At 40.0% G+C, this 18,155-nt stretch overlaps 1 protein-coding gene across 5 annotated transcripts; it reads left to right on the top strand.

Moving 5' to 3' along the window:
- The first annotated feature begins 333 nt into the window (after window positions 1-333).
- Window positions 334-17,492, top strand: LOC121446251 (zinc finger protein 39-like). 5 transcript variants are annotated; one of them, XM_041648741.1, is made up of 6 exons: window positions 334-364; window positions 5,101-5,230; window positions 5,693-5,788; window positions 10,684-10,810; window positions 10,921-11,013; window positions 13,346-17,492. In XM_041648741.1, exons 3-6 carry the CDS (start codon window positions 5,768-5,770, stop codon window positions 14,926-14,928), a joined length of 1,824 nt encoding a protein of 607 aa, XP_041504675.1. In that variant the 5' UTR covers window positions 334-364; window positions 5,101-5,230; window positions 5,693-5,767; the 3' UTR covers window positions 14,929-17,492. The 5 variants fall into 5 exon arrangements, with proteins under 5 accessions (XP_041504675.1, XP_041504676.1, XP_041504674.1 ...); XM_041648742.1 differs by lacking the exon at window positions 334-364 and adding an exon at window positions 2,458-2,595 and having other exon boundaries at window positions 5,699-5,788; XM_041648740.1 differs by lacking the exon at window positions 334-364 and adding an exon at window positions 2,458-2,595.
- Window positions 17,493-18,155: the final 663 nt, after the last annotated feature.

The following is an 18,155-nucleotide window of genomic DNA, read 5'->3' as shown; positions in this document are numbered from 1 at the left end:
GTCCAAAAGCCCCAACTGTTTAACAACTGGACTCAGGGGTCTCCAAATGCGAACACCTTCACTTAAACATAAGACTCGTGTTTTTGTTTTTTTTTTTTTTAGATTTTCGATAGCTTCCTCAGTTGATATTATTCCAAATTCTCATTATGTTTACTTATAAAACATTTGTTTTATTTATTTTAATTAGTCTGTGTCTATGTGAGTATATGCCATGTATGTGTTTGTACTTGCAGAGGTCAGAAGAAGGATATTTTTTGTTTTTTGGGTTTTACTTAGGACTCCTGGATCTCTCTACATAGGTCAGGATGAACTTGAATTCACAGAGATAGGCTTGCCTCTGCCTCCCAAGTGCTGGAATCAAAAGGTGAGCACCACTGGGCCTGTATCAAAAGAAGGCATTAGATCTGATGCAACTAGAGTTTGGGGTGGTTGTGAGCTGTCTGATGTGGGCATGGAACTTAACCCAGGTCTTCTGCAAGAGCAGCAAGTGCTCTTAACTGCTGAGTTATCTCTCCAGCTCCTGCAGATTTTTTAAATTGGCATGAAAATATTTGTTGCTGCTTTGTGGCTTTTCAGTCTTAACTGAACTACTTAATTTCAATCCTTTGCTGTATTCAACTGTTCATGTTGTTTCTGATTGAGCTCAGTTTCCCAAGCACCCACTGTAGGCACTGATTTGTGTTAATTGGTAAGTGCCGGCTGAGGGCTTTGCTGGGTAAAAACAATCTCACACAACATTGAAACTGCCCAGAGGCAGGCAGAGCTCCCTGATTTTGAGGCCAGCAGGGTCTACATAACTAGTTCCAGCCACAGATACTTAGTGAGACCCTGAACATTATACTGTGGACATGACAAAATGGAAGCACTCATGAACTCACTGAAGCTGGAGGAGCCTGTAAGAGATAAAGCCAGTCAACATTTCAGAATGGGAGCCACCCTCCCCCAACATTAGATGAGGAGCTATTTATAGTTGAGTGCTTCTGGGGAAAGGAGAATCAGTTTTCTTTAAGAGTAAGAGTATGGATCCACATCCATGAGAATACAGGCCACACAATTTGAGCGGGAGAGGGCTAGCTCAAAATTGGAAGGGGTTAGGGGGAGTGGCGTTAAAGGAACATAGGCAGATGGGGAAATAGAAAGCAGCCTCCTTGAGATGGTGGATTCTTGTTCCTAGAAGACATTATCAGGGGAAATGACATCAAGGATAGGTATCTAAAGAGGACCAGTAGGGGGAAGGGGAGGACTCAGGGGCCCCTATGAAATACCAAAGCCAATGTCCACTGAGCAATGGGCAAACACCCAGGCTTGTGGCTCCTCCCACCCTTAAAGAAAAAAGCAGTTACTTTTACTTTCCTTCCCAGATATTCAATTCTTTGTCTGTTCAAGGAAATGAGCTCAGAAAACCACCCAGAAACCACCTGCCAGCATCCCTGTTAGAGCTGAGTGATGATGGATCAAGAAGTGGGCAGAGTCCCAAGTGAATATGATGGAAATACATAGTGTATGTAAAAAAAGAAGGATAACTTCTTAAAGAAGTGTGGGGTGGGGTGGGGTGGAGGGGTGGGTGTGGTGGGGCTAGTGAGCTGGCTTAGTGGGTAAAGGCATAGGCCTCTAGGCCTGACAAGCTGAGTCCAATGCCCAGGACCCACAGAGTAGAAGGAGAGAATCAACTCCCTCAAGTTGTTCTCTGACCTCTATGTATGCACAACCAGGGCATGGTGACACCCATAAGCGCATACACATTCACCCCAAAAACTAACCACCAGGTAATCTCTGAGGTAGCCTTGGTAGGGTTGCAGTAAAGTAAAACTCTAGCTCGTAAGGATTCAGAAGACAGGACATCTTTACTGTAAACAAAGTTAAGCCTTGCTAGGCAGTCCTTGGTTATGCCAGGGAAAAGCAATGAGGTCTGCCCAAGATCATTTACATTCAACTTTTGAGTATAACGTAGACTCAGTTCTACTAGCCAAAGGTTGTGGAGGCAGGCACAGTGACAATTCGAGCTTCGCTTGTGTGTGTGTGTGTGTGAGTGTGTGTGTGTGAAATCTGGTTCTGTTAAAGCATCAACTATAGTTCCATAACCTATCTAATATTACAGACTTTTGAAAACTGGCATCTTATTTCTATTTGTGACTAGTATGTGTGTATACACACACACACACACATACACACACACATATAATTCATAAGCTTATATGATATTAGACATGAGGCTCTGAGGGTAAATCGCAAATGCCCAATTACAGGAATATATTGTGCTTCACAAGAAGCCCTCCCTGCCTTAAAATTGGTTGCAGTCAAGAACCTGTCATCCTGGACTCCTTTAGCCCTGCGTTGGCGCCAACCGCTGTCACTCAGCGGGCAGGACGCGAAGCCCTGTCCAATCGGAAGCTCTGGACTGAGACGTGCCCAATCAGACACACAGGCAGAGGGCGGGGGCGGGCTTTGGCGGTCTCCCGGCCTTTGTCTGGGAGTCGCCATCTTGGGCTGTGTGTCTGCTGCCCAGGAAGCTCCTGCGCAGCTCTGGTGGCGCGGTGACGCCGTGGGTGCAGGGCAATGGTAGGAGGGCGCCCGCGGCCCCGAGAAGCGGACCCGGTGAGTGTGCGTGTGGCGCCCGGAGGTGGCGGTGCGCGAGCGGGAGGCGCTGCGGCAGTGCGGGGTCTGCGGCCAGGCGGAGCGGGCGGCCGTGCAGGGTCCCCTGGGCAGTGGGGCTGTACCTCCCGCTGTGGCGACTGCTGCAGGCTCACAAGGTGCGCAGCCCTGCGCTGACTGCCTGACTTCTGCAGGTTGTCTTAGGTTTTGTTCTTCCTATTCTGTGAGGTTTTTCCTGGAGGCGAACTGTCGTCCACCGGATGCTTATCCCGTCCCCCCCCCCCCCCCTTCCTGTGACTTCGCCTGTTTCCTCTAATTTTCAGGAAGGTTTGGTCCTTGGAGTCCCAAATCCAGAATCACGAATGCCAGCCCCTCCCCTCCTTGTTCCGTGTGAGCACTTGCCCCAAATTTACCTCTCTTCCTTCCTTCTCAAACACCAACTTCCAGTTTCCATTATGTTAACTGTTCCCCATTGTACATTTTAAATATACAATACTGTATGGTTTATTTTTTTTTTAAAAAAAATTCCAGAGGACTAGAGAAAAATAATCTCTCAAAGACTTTAAAAACTTTCCAGTGAATATAACACGAAAAGAGAGAAAAAACAAGTCATTTGACTCCTGAACTTTGTGCAGAACGTTACTGAGTTTCACAGGAATGCTTCGTGAATGTTTTAGTATGCGGGTGACATCAACAAAAAGTAACACCTGTTAACGTTTTGCGTACCTAAGTATCTGAGAATAACAATAGAATGGAGCTTTGTTTTAGTGCTGGCCATGACCACACGTGTCCTTGTGAGGTCAGTTGTAGTATTTTGAGGTCCTCACCCTTGGGCGAACCCTAAGCACTGCCATGTTTGTTTGAATTTAGTGTCATAGCTTTCGTTTGTGGATGACACTGACCCTCATGTAGTGCTCCGTCTTCTCGTCATGCTCACTGAAGCTAGGGGAAAACTACCTTATGCAGGCTGGGACACATCTGGTGTTGGGTTCAGTCAGGGACAAAGTAATTGCAGAGTTGAGCGAATGATACTGATTAGGTAAACCTACGTGAATGGTTAAGACAGAAACACAACTTAGCAGTACATTTCTTTTGTTTATATGTATGTGTGTGTATCTGTGGGAGTGTATGCCATTAGCATGCAGGTGCCTCCGAGGCCAGAAGAAGCACTGGATATCCTGGAGCTGGGGTTACAAGTTGTTGTGAGCTGCCTGACATCGATGCTGGAAACTGAACTTGGGTCCTCTGAAGACCAGCGAGTATTCTAAAGTGCTGAGCCATGTCTCTAGTGCCGAGATTTCTATATTACCTCAAGACCAACTTACAGATTAGTCAACAAAAGATAATGGTTTAAAAAGCAATAGGTTTGGCCCTCCCCTCACATCACATACTACTGGAAGCGTGAAAGAGCATTGACTTCTAGGTGGGCCTCTACTGCCATTCCAGTGCATTGGCCCATTGCAACTTTAATTTTGAGGATTTTAAGTCTTAGGAATGGGAGGGGGTTCAGGGTTCTAGGAACTTCCTCAGTGTGCCCTGTGTATTTGCTTCATTGCCGCATCCATTTCAAGTGTTTGAACACAGCTTTGCCTAGTGAAAAAAATCAAAGACCAAATGCAGGCTATTTAGCTGTGTCTTTCTCGAAATTCCAACAGGAGGAAATGCTTTCTCTAATCATGTCTTCAGGGCACCTTCACAGTAGGATGTTCCAGGCACACTGATTTGTTTTTATCTGTACAGGAAATTGTAAATTACTTGTGAGCACTAGAAGTGGTGGAAGTGATTGGCACACCTGTGTGTTTTAGGCATGTTTTCAATTTCTCCTGTGATGAGGAATCAGAAATGCACAGTTGCTCCTTTGTTTCTTGAGTTCTGCTACTAGAATAAGTGTTCATTGTCTAGGACTGAAAAGGACAAGGTCAGTTACGTGAGTCCTGTTGTCTGGTGGTGACACATGGCAGCGTTTGTAGTCAGACGGAATTGACTCCTGTCCTGGATCACATTGGCTTTTTTTTTTTTTTTTTTAGGAGTATTTTAAGGACTGGAGAGATGGCTCCATTGAAGGGTACACTCACAACCAAAACATACACCTGTTTTTTTTTTATTCTTCAACAGTTTCACACGTGTACAATGTGTTCTAATCATATTACCCCTACTCCCCTCAGGCACCCCTACTAGGCCCTTCTTCCACTTTCACATTCTCTTCTTTTATTGCAACTCAAGAGTCCAGTTAGTTAGGTCAGCTGCTTAGTACCTGAAGGGAGAAGTTCCTTGATATGGAACAGGTGCAGAAACTTCATCTGCAAGGAGCGGCTGAATGATACTGAGTGTCAGGATGTTAGCAAGTCGCTATTAGTTTTCCAGATTTATAACCGGGACAGCCCCATTGAAAGGGAGCTCTATTTCCTGAACCTTGGATTCAGGGTTCCCTTTTTGTCACATCGCTTATGAAGCTGTGTTTGTACCTGCACTGCAAAGGCCTTGGAATCCATTCATCCTTTCTTTCAGATCCCTCCTATCTCCCTGAGAGGAAGGCCACAGTAGGGCACTGGTGGATAAGAATCAAGGAGGAGAATCAAGATGCTCCAAATGACAGTCAGGTCACTCTCTGAAGCTCAGCTGCCTCCTCAACCATCAGGTAGGTGCACTTACCAAGAAGAGCCCACCTGATCCTAGCCTAAACTACCGGCCAGCCCAATCATACTGTATTTAATAACATCTAGTGCAGATAATTATCACCCCTTATGATAGATAGGATTCCAAATTTAATGACACCTTGCTTATATTGGCAAAGCAATAGATGATTTATAGGTACCGATTTCCTCTTACTGAAAGATACTGTTAGGTCACACCGAAATACATGTAGATGTGTAAACACATGATTGGTGTTCAACTCACCGTACCTGTTATGCTGGCTTTTTCCATTTATGGGATGGTGACTCTCCTGTTACTTAGGGACCTAGAAAGGCAGCCCCTCCTGTATAACTGAAGGCATTGGGTTGAGGAATGTCTAGTCAGACAGATGAACAGTAGGGGGCAGCCTTTCCCAGTCTTGCTAGGGCCTTATGCGTCCCTAGGCTCAGTCTCCTCTACTCTGGAGGTCTAGGTGGCTGTGCTGTAGACTCTGTTGCCCTGTGACGTGCTGGTGCGGGGAGTTCCATAGGGAAGACGCTCGATGCCCTGGAAGCCAGAAATGGTGAGTGTGTGGGCCAGCGTCTTGAACCAGGGACTGTAATTGGTGGGAATTGTTGGTGGCTCCCAAGTCATTAGGTTGGGAACCCTATACTGGGTGTCTGAGCCCCAGGTCCCCTCTTTCTGTGGGGTGGGTGATGGGCTGGTACTTGGGACCCAGGTGGCCTGTCTCATTCCTGCAAAGTGACTTCAGCTCCTATTGGAGCTCTCTCTGTGCCTTTAGTTCCCTACCAACTGCAGGGCAGCAGGGGGTATTGTGTTCTGTTCTCAGATGATTACAAACATTTTAACTATTACGAATTTGACTTTTAACATAATTGATACAGCTTTAAAAATTATTTCAGAATTTCATATTATACTTTGATCAATCCCCCATTATCCTTTTATCACCATCCCCCTGAATATTTCTTCCCAATAAGCCTTGCTCTTCCTTTTCTGTATTTAAGTTTTTAATAGCCCTCTGCATTTAAGTAGGGTTGCTGGCATGAGTGTAGGTAGGGGATTATTGGTTGCAAGGGCACTTGAATCAGTGGCAACACCACTAAGGAATACTCCCTGAGGAATGATGGGACCTTGTGAGTGCCGCCCCGGCCGCGGTGGATTGCGATGGACCACTTCTTGTGTAGGTAGCCACTGCTAGTCTGTTTTCCCCAAGGCTGCTTCGCTTTTCCTCTCTGGGTTGCTTGAACTGAGGTCACTGCCTTTCAGCTTCTCCTCCCCTCTGGTGTGTTTCTCGGTGTTCTCCCCCTTTGTTCAGAATAAAGTCTGTCTTTTGTTACTCTGGTCATCTCGTTCTTGGAGTCACCTGTAGACAGCTTATAGTCCTCCATCTGACCCCCAAATCCCGAATTCCAATCCGTTTTATTCTTTCTTGACTTTTTTTTTTTTAATTATAGGATTTGAAAACTGTGTTAAACTTGGAATTCACAAATGCTAGCTGACTGCTGTGGAAGTGAGCTACATTCCTAGCCCACAGAACATTTTTTTTTCCATTTGTTTTCTGCCTGAACTAGAGGAGGCAACTTTTAAACTATTTTCAAGCATAAAGATGAGATGGAAACATGTTTAGATTTTAGTCCTGTATGCTCTTAGATGTCTGCTGGTTCCTTTCTCCTTTCTATGCATATCAACTGGCATGTGTGTAATCTCCATTCGTAACTGTGTATTACAGTCTCCAAACGCAATGGCCGGTACCTGAAATATACTATTGTTGTTTATGTTTATTTCCCTGTGCTAAGCAATACTTGTATTACATTAATTGGTATCCTAAATAATATAAGTAAAATGTAACTTAAGTTACACCACTGGTAGGGGCTAAGTGTCATTTTTTATTTAGGGTTTGTTCAGTTTTAGTTAGCATTTAAGACAGTTTATAACAGCATCCTTACACTGCTTGTTATTTCTGGTGATGTTTATAATGATGATTAATTTTCCAGGAAGTTTTTTTTTTCTAATCATACTAACCTATCCATCAACAGCATAAAAGTGTTTACTTCTCTGACTTAAAGAGGAAAAAGATTTTTTTAATCTCTGTGTGGTACATTCTCAGCCTTACGACAAAGGGAAAATGTGAACTTGTGGGTGACACCTCTGACTTGTGCTTAGAGTACTGTGCATCCCTTCCATGTGGCTCTTCCGGCTTCTTCTCGAAGACTGTACATCACTTGCATTCACAGTGCAGAGGGAGCCCAGACAGCAGAGGGAGGCTCCAAGTTGGCTTATGTGAATGTTGCGTTTTTTTTCAGCATCTCACTTGGTTAAAGGCATGGCAGTCAGGGCTATGGATGAGATGTTTATCCTTTCCCCAGAACTTCTGTATCTGCAGATAGGGCTTATCGGAGGTAATTAGCATTAAATGAGCAAATGTGTGAGATGCTAACACCATACAGCTGAACTTCCCTATTTAAAAGAGGAGGAAGGGCTGGGTGCTAGCACAGTGTAGGAGCATTTGTCTAAGGCATGGTTGATTCCCCGAAGAAATTAAAAGAATTACTTGTTTTTTTGCGTGGAAAGGCATTCTGATTAGGCTGTCACCTGGTTATCAGGAAAGGAGACCTTATCAGGTACAGAACCACCTGCAACCTTTGCTATTAACTGACACAATTGTGAAGACAATTATCTTTCACCCATTCTATGTGAGTTTTTATTGTAACCCATGGCACCATGGCAACTAATGCAGGGGAAGAATTAGATTTTGAAGCACAGGAATTCAACCTGTACTACTTTTGCTTTTTTTGTGTTAATTTTTCAAGAATTGTTTTTATTATTATCATCATTATTATTATTATTTGGCATATACCTGGCGATCAGAGGACAACTTTTGAGAGTTGGATCTCCATATGGAGCCTAAGGATTGAACCCAGGACATCAGATTTCTTAATGGGCATCTTTACCATCTTGCCGGTGTATAAATTTTGATAACAACATTGAAATCAACTGACCTAAGGAAAATTAATGATATTGTGATGACATCCAGTTATTGTATTTTTGTGATAAATAATCTTACACCCATGAATATAGTGTTTAGTTTTTTTTTATAACCTTAATTTGTTTTATTATCTGAGAAGTTGATATATTTTTGTTACTAAAGTAGGTACCTTTAATTCGGTATTTTGTTATTGTCTGAACATATTCTTATGTGTGACTAATCTTGCCTGTCATTTTGACATACCTAGGAAGAGGGAATTTTAATTGAAAAATTGCCTCCATTAAATTGACCTGTGGTCATGTCTGTTAGGAATTTTCTTGGTTGCTGATTGATGTAGGGCTCCCAGCTCACTGTGAGTGGTGCCTTCTTGGGCAGCTGAGGAAGCTAGAGGGAGAGAGTCAGTAAGCTTCCTTCCTCTGTGGTTCCTGCTTGAGCTCTTGGCTTGGCATCCCTTGATGCCAATCTAATTTGAAAGATGTCGTAAATTCTTTCTCCCACAGCTGCTTTTGTTCAGTGTTTTATTGAAGCATAGAAAGCAATTAAAATGGTTTCTTGTGCAGTTTATTTAGGCATTGCTGGATATTGAAACCAGGCAGCTGTGTATGAAAGTCCTCTGCCACTGACCCACATCCCCAGCCCTTATGTCATTTGTGTAGTGTGTTTATTGAATCTTTCTATTTGGAGTAATGTCTGGGGAATTCTCTTGGGATGTAGGTATATGTTGTAAAGATGATGCTCTTTTGTAGTAATAGGGAGCTGCGGGGCTGTGTCCCGCCACCCAGCCGCCTGCACGGCTAGCTTTATACCCGAAATAATTACACGGAAACTGCATTTTTTTAAACACTGCCTGGCCCTTTAGTTCCAGCCTCTTATTGGCTAGCTCTTACATATCGATCTAACCCATTTCTAATATCCCTGTAACACCACGAGGTGTCTTACCAGGGAAGATCTTAACCTGCGTCTGTGTCCGGTAGGAGAATCATGGCGACTCTCTGACTCAGCTTCTTTCTCCCAGCATTCTGTTCTGTTTACTCTACCCCCCCCCCCCTATGTTTTAACCTATCAGGGCCAAGCAGTTTCTTTATTGCTTAACCAATGAAATCAACAGATTGATATATGACACTCCCACATCACTCTTTCTTATGTTTTGTTAGATTTTCCAGAACTCATTATAGAGTGCTGAATACTTTTGTGATTGAGCACAGAAGTTAACCCTGCAGTTGTGTGAATATTTCTTGGGAAGACATCAAATTTCCATTCACCCTTAAAAACACCACTGACAGGTGAAAAAAACTATTCCACTCAAGTCCTGGTGAACCAGTGAGCTTAGTTGGAGTTACTTAATAGGCACATGGGTAAATATTAAACAGTTACACAATTGAAGGGAATGTCTTTCTGCTAGATGTCTATAAATCTTTGAGAATGGTTGGCCCCTTGTGAATGCCTCCTTTGAAACCATCAATTGCCTATAAATTAGAGGTCAGAGTTAGTGATGTAGATGGTCAATTGGCTCATGTAATTTACATAATTTATGACACCCCATGCTTTTTTTTTATACCTTTTGATTTAGGAAATGAGTAAAATAGTCACTTTTATGTGGACCCTAGCAGTTCCTTTTGAATTAGTAAAAAAATAAAAGAATGACCATAACTGCAATTATTATTTTTTATAGCAGGTTTAATTTTTAAAAGTTTTATATATATTGGTGTATGGACGTTTTGTCTGCATGTCTATGTGACAGGAGTGTGCTTGTGCCCTTGAACATCTTTTGATCCTCTGAATTGGAACTCTAGATGACTGTGACCAGAATGTGGGAATCAAATTTGGGTCCACTGGGAGAACTTAACTCTTAACTGCTTAGCCATTTTGCCAGCCTCTGAACAGTTATTTATGTATGTAATGGACTACTAACAAATCCATGAAATTAAACTGCTAGAATTACTTAAGTGCAAAATCACTGGATAATAAATGATTTGAACATTTACTGGTATTTTCACTTATCACATGAGACTACACAGACATGGTATTCTGTGTGGTTCTGTTAGCCTGTCTTGTGTCCTTTGTGCTATCATAACTGGACTTCTGTTGCTTCTTGTTCATGGAACACATCCATGTAAACATTTAAGAGTACTGCGTATGTAAGTAACAAATGTTTTCTACTTCATCATTCTGTTGTACATGAACATTAACTTTTTGTACACATCAACAATTTGTTGGTACTTGTGTCTTTGAACTATATCATCTGCTTTCCTAAGAACTTTATTAATTCTATTCTTCCTACTAAAAAAGATTATTCAGCATCCATAAGGGAAACTGGATAATTACATTTTCTTGAATTATATAAATTCATGTTTAGGTAAGATAATACTTTCTGCCATGATAAAGAATACAAATCAAGTTTTGTGTTATGTCAGACAGATACCCATATAGAAGGGTGAGCTCCTAGGCTGAAGAGAAATGTGTCATTACAGGGGTTGGTGTCATTTGAGGATATAGCTGTGGAATTCACCTGGCAGGAGTGGCAGGAGCTGAGTGAAGGTCAGAGGACCCTCTACAGGGATGTGATGCTGGAGAACTACAGCAACTTGCTGTTCTTGGGTGAGTGAAGAATGGAATGTAAACTCTTTATCATTGATTTTTCCTGAAATGAAGATAATTTTCTTTTTTCTCTCTGCCTGACTTCGTAGTTTAACATTTCCCATTTACAGGGCACTGCAAGACCAAACCTGAGTTGATCTTCAATTTGGAGCAAAGACTTGGATCATGGATTGTAGGAGAAACCGCAGACCAGAGTATCCCAGGTACATCAGTGCATACTATTTAGAGATTAGGATGATGAGAACTAATCAGATATGGTCACCAAATTTACCCATCCCAGCCCTAAAAATGGCTAATCGGGTATATTAGACATTTGTCTAATACACTCTCCAAAGAAGATTGTTTTTGTTGTTGTTACTAAACTTTTTTTTTAGACTAATTATAAATCCTATGTTGTTTTTAAACTTAGTATAAATCCTATGTGGATCTTGGAGGAAGAACATTTATAGTGCTAATTTAGGAAAAGTCTAATAAACTAAGTTGTAAGGAAGTAGCTTTGCATTTATTTTTATTTAGGTAATTTAACTATGAGATGAGTATTTTCCAAGTTTACTACATAATATATAGGTGACTATCTAATAAAGACTTGATTATAGTCATGAGGATTAATAACAGACTTACAAATTAATGAATGAGTAGTTTAAGGCTACTATTTAATCAATTATTTGGCAGTTACAGGTGGAATTTGCATGAATAGCATTAGAATGTTCCATAGTAAAGCTGTAGACTAAAAATACTTTAGGATTCTCTGAATACAGAGAGATACGGTAAAGGGGGAGAATATTCCAAGTCTCCTGGGCAGCAGAAAAGCAAAAGTGTAATATGTGAGCATACACACACACACACACACACACACCACACCACACCACACCTGATGCCACACCACATCGTACCACACCACACCAAGAGGAGATAGCCTCTCACTGTTTCCCTATGCAGAGGAAAACCAAAAGCCATAAGCATAAGGGAAGCCTGGAGCGTGTAGTCTGCCTTAGGGACAACTAGACACAGGAGAAACCAATAGTTTTCAGAAGGCTTAAATCCAGTTGAGTGTTCCTTGTCTTAAAGTAACTTCTTCATAATAGACTAGCAATGGAGAAGAAATCAGTTATAGTGCTATACCTAGACTTGAGAGATACCTATACTCTCAACTTGAGAGGGCACTTATTCAGTTTTTGAGACTGAACTATGCTGTAGACATGAAATCAGATAATCACAGATTGTAGAGGGTATAGACATGCTAGCACTATTATTAATTTAGCAAACCAGATGACCTTTTAAGATAAAGATTTAATGTATATCTTCCAATAAGAGTCCTAAATATAAGTATTTTTAACTTTAAAGCAGATGACTAGAACACAATAAAACAAAATAAAAACTAAGATCTTGTTTGTTCTCTGCAGCATCTCCTGTCACTGGCAAAAGTGCATATGGATTTAAAATAAGAACAGTGTTTCTTAAACAGTGTAAAGGGACTCAGCAGTAGCTCTGCTCACATGAGTAAGCCAACTTCATGATTAGTTAGCTTAGAAGGCATAAAGAAATTTACCGAATATTTATAAAGAAACCAATCCATTAAAATATAATTCTTTCAAATGTTTATGCACTGAATATTGGTGTCTGAGTTCCATAAGAAATTATTTCTAGACACAAAGGAAGACAGAAGTTCTGGACAGATCAATATCAATAGCGAGTGACTTCAGTATTCCAGGAGTGGATAATATTCCACTAATTAATATAACAGATTTGAACTAGACAACATCCACTTTCATGAGTGAAATAAATATTGGAGTTGAGTGATTAAAATAATCTACTATCATAAATAACTAACTCACAGTTAACAGAGTGCATCACTGTAACTGAAGAGACATCTATAGTATATACTATCCAGTGGCTGTGAGATATCCATCTGAGCTTTCTCCAAAATAAGTCAAATTTGAGGTCATAAAGCAAGCCCTAATGAACAGATAACATTGGAAATATTTTCTTACATGTTTTAAAAATCAAAACTACCAATAGTCAGAGAAAAGAAGCGAAACAGATAATGTGGTTGAATGCAGTTTTGGATGATGAATGGCTAGTAAAAAAGATAAGTGTTAATTTTTAAGTAAACTTTAAAAAAAAGAATGAGGATTGTCTGGAAAGAGGAAGAGAACCTATAGGTCTGGGCAGAGAAAGATAGACATGAATATTATCAGAGTACATTGTGTACATATATAAAAACAAAACAAGGAAACCTCTTTGGGTGTGAATAGTATTCAATTGTATACATATATAAAAATAACATACTATGCCTTAGTTTGTATAATTAATGTATGTTAAATTTAGAAGTCACATACGACATTGAGTTAGACAAAGGAAAATGATATCATTTTGGTATACTATATAATATTTTTCTATTTTTTTATTTTGATAAAATGAGTAGGAAGCAAATATATGGCTAAAGCATAATAGGGATTTGGGGGGTGTTTATCTTTGTGGTGGGAAGGAAGATAGTCCAGTTTGTGCATATAAATTTACTTTAAGTCATTTTAGATTTCCAGGAAATGAATGTCCTGGACAAGTTCTGTCCAGAAGCCAAAACAAGGCATGTGTGGCAAGTTGTGCTCGACAATGATACATCAAAGGATTTGACTGGAGTAGGGAAGGCTTTCAGTGTGAGTGCAAACCATGTTTCAAATCAGAATAGAAAGAGTGAGAACCCACGAGGAATGAGTCCTGGAAAGTTTATTCTGTGGAAGAATGTTTATCTCCGTAGTGATGCTGATGAGCTAGAAGTTGAACCAGATGACCTGAATGGAACTGTAAAATCCATCAAACATCCAGAGCATGTTACTCTGTACAAGTCTGAAAATTCACAAAGTTCTTTTCAAAGTCTTATACCAGGGAAATCCTTCAACACAAAAGCAGTATTACTGACTCATAAATTCAGTGAATATGCAAAGTCTTTAGGTGATACAGCTTTTATTGGCAAAGAGATGGCTCACATAAGGGGGAAATCTTTTGAATGTAACATATCAGAAATAAAGTATAACAAGTCTGACCTTGATGAAAATGAGCAAAGACACCCTGGAGAGAAACATTACAAATGTAGTGACTTTGAGAACCCTTTCATTATTGAATCATACCTTCCAAAACATAAGGTACAGCATGCAGGAGAAAAACTCTTTGCCCAGGAGGAATACGAGTTTTCTCAGCAGTCAGAAGTGAAACTCCATCAGAAAATCCACAGAGGGAAAAAGTCCTATGAATGTAAAATATGTGGAAAGTGCTTTCATTGGAAAACTAGCTTCAACAGACATCATAGTACTCACACTGGTGAGAAGCCCTATGAATGCAATGAATGTAGGAAAGCTTTCTGCCAAAAGTCACACCTCACTCAGCATCAGAGAGTTCATACAGGTGAGAGACCATATATATGTCTAGAATGCAGGAAAGCTTTCTATCGTAAGTCAGAGCTCACTGACCATCAGAGAATTCACACAGGTGAGAAGCCGTATGAATGTAAGGAATGTGGGAAAGCTTTTTGCCAAAAGCCCCAACTCACTTTACATCAGAGAATTCATACAGGTGAGAAGCCCTATGAATGTGCAGAATGTGGGAAAGCCTTCTCCACCAAGTCCTACTTAACTGTACATCAGAGGACTCACACAGGCGAGAAGCCATATGAATGTACAGTGTGCAGGAAGTCGTTTATCTGTAAGTCAAGTTTCAGCCATCATTGGAGAACTCATACTGGTGAGAAACCCTATGAATGCAAGCAGTGTATGAAGACATTCTACCGGAAATCAGGCTTGACTCGACACCAGAGAACTCACACAGGTGACAAACCCTATGAATGCCAGTTATGTGAGAAAGCTTTTTACTGCACTTCCCACCTCACTGTACATCAGAGGACTCATACAGGTGAGAAACCCTATGAATGCAAGGAATGTAGGAAATCTTTCTATGATAAGTCAAACCTTAGAAGGCATCAGAAGATTCATACCATGGAGAAAGCCTGTGAATGCAAACAATGTAACAAATCTTTGCTGAGTAACACTTTGCAGCATCAGACAATGTACTATGAATATGAAGAATGCAAGAAAGCTTTGCACCATAAAACAAACTTTACTTAAACATCTAACACTTCTTACAGGTAAGGGGACCTGTGAATGTAAAGAACATTGGGAAACATTTACCCACATGACAGATCAGATCTTACTGTACATAGGAGTACTCACATGAGAGATTAAACCTTATGAATAAACAGTGAAGGAAAAACCTTTATTTATGCTTTTTTTTAAAAAAATCAAACTCACAATTTACTGTGGCAAGTTAATTTAGCTGGTACATTAGTGATTGCTTTTATCCCAACATAAGATATGTTTATGGTAGGGGGTCATTTGTACTCTGGCACTAGAGGATGACACCATGACTTAAAAGAAAATAGGGCCAAGTTTTCTACTTAAGGTTCTCCTAACATACTATCAGAACTTGATGTGAAACCAATGATGGTGAAGAATTGCCCCCAACTCTGAATAGAATTTGGAACTCATTGCTGGGTGTGTTGGTGCATGCTTATAATCTCAATACTTGGAAGATTGAGGAAGGAGATCAGGAATTATAGTCTTGGCTACAGAGCTATTTCAAACCCAGCCTCTGTTACATGAGACCTTAAAAAAAACAGCAACCAGATGAAACAACCAGATGATTAAAAATACAAGAATTTGAGAATCTAATGGTGTCATAAACCCTGTATGTGACAAAGAACAAGAACACAATTAGGGAAAATGTTGCCATACTTTACTTCCATTTGAATCAAATATGCTATAGGAGTTTTGTAGAAACGTGTGGAATATTGTGGAAATTTATGGTAATGGGCATCGCTTCACTCAAAAGTGAGTCCACTTGAATTTAAGCAGTTAGGGCTGTGGATGTAGCTCGGTGGCAGAGTGCTTGACCACTAATAATGTTAGCTGTGTTTCATATAGATTGCTGGTTATATCCTTAAAATTTTTATTATATTTACTTGTGTATGCGTTTCATATCACATATGTCAAGGGCAGAGGACAAACTCTCCAAAGTTAGTTTCCTCCTACCTGGTGGGTCCTTAGTATAAAACTCAGGTTGTTAGACTTGGCAGCAAGTGTCTTTATCCTCCCTCTGAGCTATCTCTAGGCCTGTATTTTATACTAATTAAGTTTGATAAAATAAAAGCAGTTCTGGAGGTAGTCCATCCAGTTGGTAAGGATATTTGTTTTATCATTTTTGGAAAAATCTCCCTAACTTTTCAATTTGGAGAGAAGGTCTTGCTATACACCCTGGTTAATATTAAAGTCCTGCTCTTCCTCTCTTACAAAGTGCTTAGATTACATGTATGTGCTATTCTTTTGCCCAGCATAAAATTTTAAGGTTTAAAAAAATTAAGACTGAAAACTTCTAGAGCTCTTTGGCTGTTGTCTGTATGTCTAAATGTTCCATCACTGTGTTACAAAAATTTGCGCAAATGAAAGATTTGATTTCACAGCTCAGTGATAGGATGCCAAATCTGTGAAGATCAAGAAAAATGAGGGTAGTGTGAAGTTCAGAGTTCATAGCAGTAGATACGTATACCTTGATCATCACAGCCAAGCAGAAGCCAAGAAAGCTGAAGAAGATAATGAAGGAGTTGAAATGAAACATATCCTCATTTGGATTAAAATCCTACAATGTAAAGAAATTCTGTTCATATAACTTGGGCGTTAATTGGAAATAAAATATTTAAAAATTATTTCAAATCATGTTCAATGTGTGTACAAGCAGGAAGGTTATTCCCAGTCAGCATAAATTGACCTCCAACCTGCAGCACTTGTGGTTGACATAAATGAAAATTTATTATTTAATGCTCAAATTTAGTGAACAGGTTTGAACACACCTTAAGTATAAGTATGTTCAATATTATATATTTTTGTTTTAGAAATCTGAATTAAGGGCACTCAGCCTAAGTACAGAATATTTGTTACTTATGTAACAAATACATTGGGATAGGGTGCATGCCTTTTTATGTATGTGATTCTGATTACAGTTTCAGACTTCCACAGAGTATTAAAATGTTGTGGTCATATTAGTTAACTTGGCATTACTGTGGGCAACTAGCTGACAGAACCAGTATAAGGGTGTACATATTTATTTTAGGTCATAATTTCATATAGTCAATAGTTTCTTGATTCTGACCATGAGTAGATCGTGGTTGGCAGAAGCACTTTTTATCCTATAGTTAGGACACAGCAAAGAAGAGGCTGAGTATCACGCTTATTCTTTAAAGGTATCTAACAGTGGCATACATTAGAAAAAAATCTTCCTGAAGTTTATATCATCTCAAAAGCATTGCCACAATCTTAGAACCCAGCATCCAACACAAAAGCCTTTGGGCAACGTTTCAGATTCAAATCAGAATGTACAGTTTTCACATTAAACAGCTACCCCGTTTATTTTTTGTTAAACATATGTTCATATAGAGTTGTATGGGTATTTTTATAAAACTATTCAGATTGAAACTGAAGTGCTATCTATTGCCTCAAGAGGGCGATTGCTAATGTATTTATAGTGTTTAACCAACATAGAACCTGTTATCGTGTCTAATCTCAGCAATTCATGTTGAAAAGCAGAAATCTGGTACACAATTGTTTATAGTTGACATCTGAATTAAAACATTTTTGGCCAATAATTTTTGTTTCATCTTTTATTTTTGACATTTTTAGTTAATAATTGTATCACCCCACTACCCTTTTCCTTCACACCCTCCAATTCTCCCTCCCTCAAATTGATAGTCTTTTTCATTATTACAGTTACATGTATACATACAAATATATAAATACAGCCCAATGAGTTACTTGTCTGTGTGTGTGTGTGTGCGTGTGCGTGTATGCTGTTTAAGGACTGACTACTTTCTAGTGGATTACCAATTTAATTAGTTGGAGTTCATTCCTGGAAGAGGATGATTCAGTCCCTGATCAGTCATGTAAATTTCACTGAAATATTACAAAGAGTAAAGACTACCAACCCAAATTTTTGGTTGAGTTAAGCAAGCTTTATTTTCTGTCAGGGCTATTACCCAAAGCTGGGTTAAGAGAACAGGCCCAAACATAGAAAATTTTTATAGCCCCCAAACTGCAAGGTTAGGAGGTTTCCAGGGGATTTTTAGTTAAGTAGGAACATGGCAGAACATCTTAAAACTATTTGGTAGAGCATCTTATCAGGGTGAAGGTCAAGGTATAGGGTGTTGAGCATGTCAAATTCCAGAAAAGTGGTCAAGGCACAGTCCAACTTAAGTTTTATGGAAAACAGGAATTAACTTATTTTGACCATTTGATAAGATGGCTTC

The sequence above is a fragment of the Microtus oregoni genome, unplaced genomic scaffold, assembly GCF_018167655.1.
Source record: "Microtus oregoni isolate MIOR12 unplaced genomic scaffold, Mior012 000003F_ref0000135, whole genome shotgun sequence".
In the NCBI taxonomy this organism is placed as follows: domain Eukaryota; kingdom Metazoa; phylum Chordata; class Mammalia; order Rodentia; family Cricetidae; genus Microtus; species Microtus oregoni.
Note: the sequence above shows the minus strand (reverse complement) of the source record. Positions and strands in the feature narration are given on the sequence as shown.

Coding starts and splice junctions, on each gene's coding strand:
- LOC121446251 (XM_041648739.1), top strand. CDS start 2,557: ATGGTAGGAGGGCGCCCGCGGCCCCGAGAAGCGGACCCG. Junction 10,811..10,920: donor CAGCAACTTGCTGTTCTTGG/GTGAGTGAAGAA, acceptor TCCCATTTACAG/GGCACTGCAAGACCAAACCT. Junction 11,014..13,345: donor CGCAGACCAGAGTATCCCAG/GTACATCAGTGC, acceptor AAGTCATTTTAG/ATTTCCAGGAAATGAATGTC.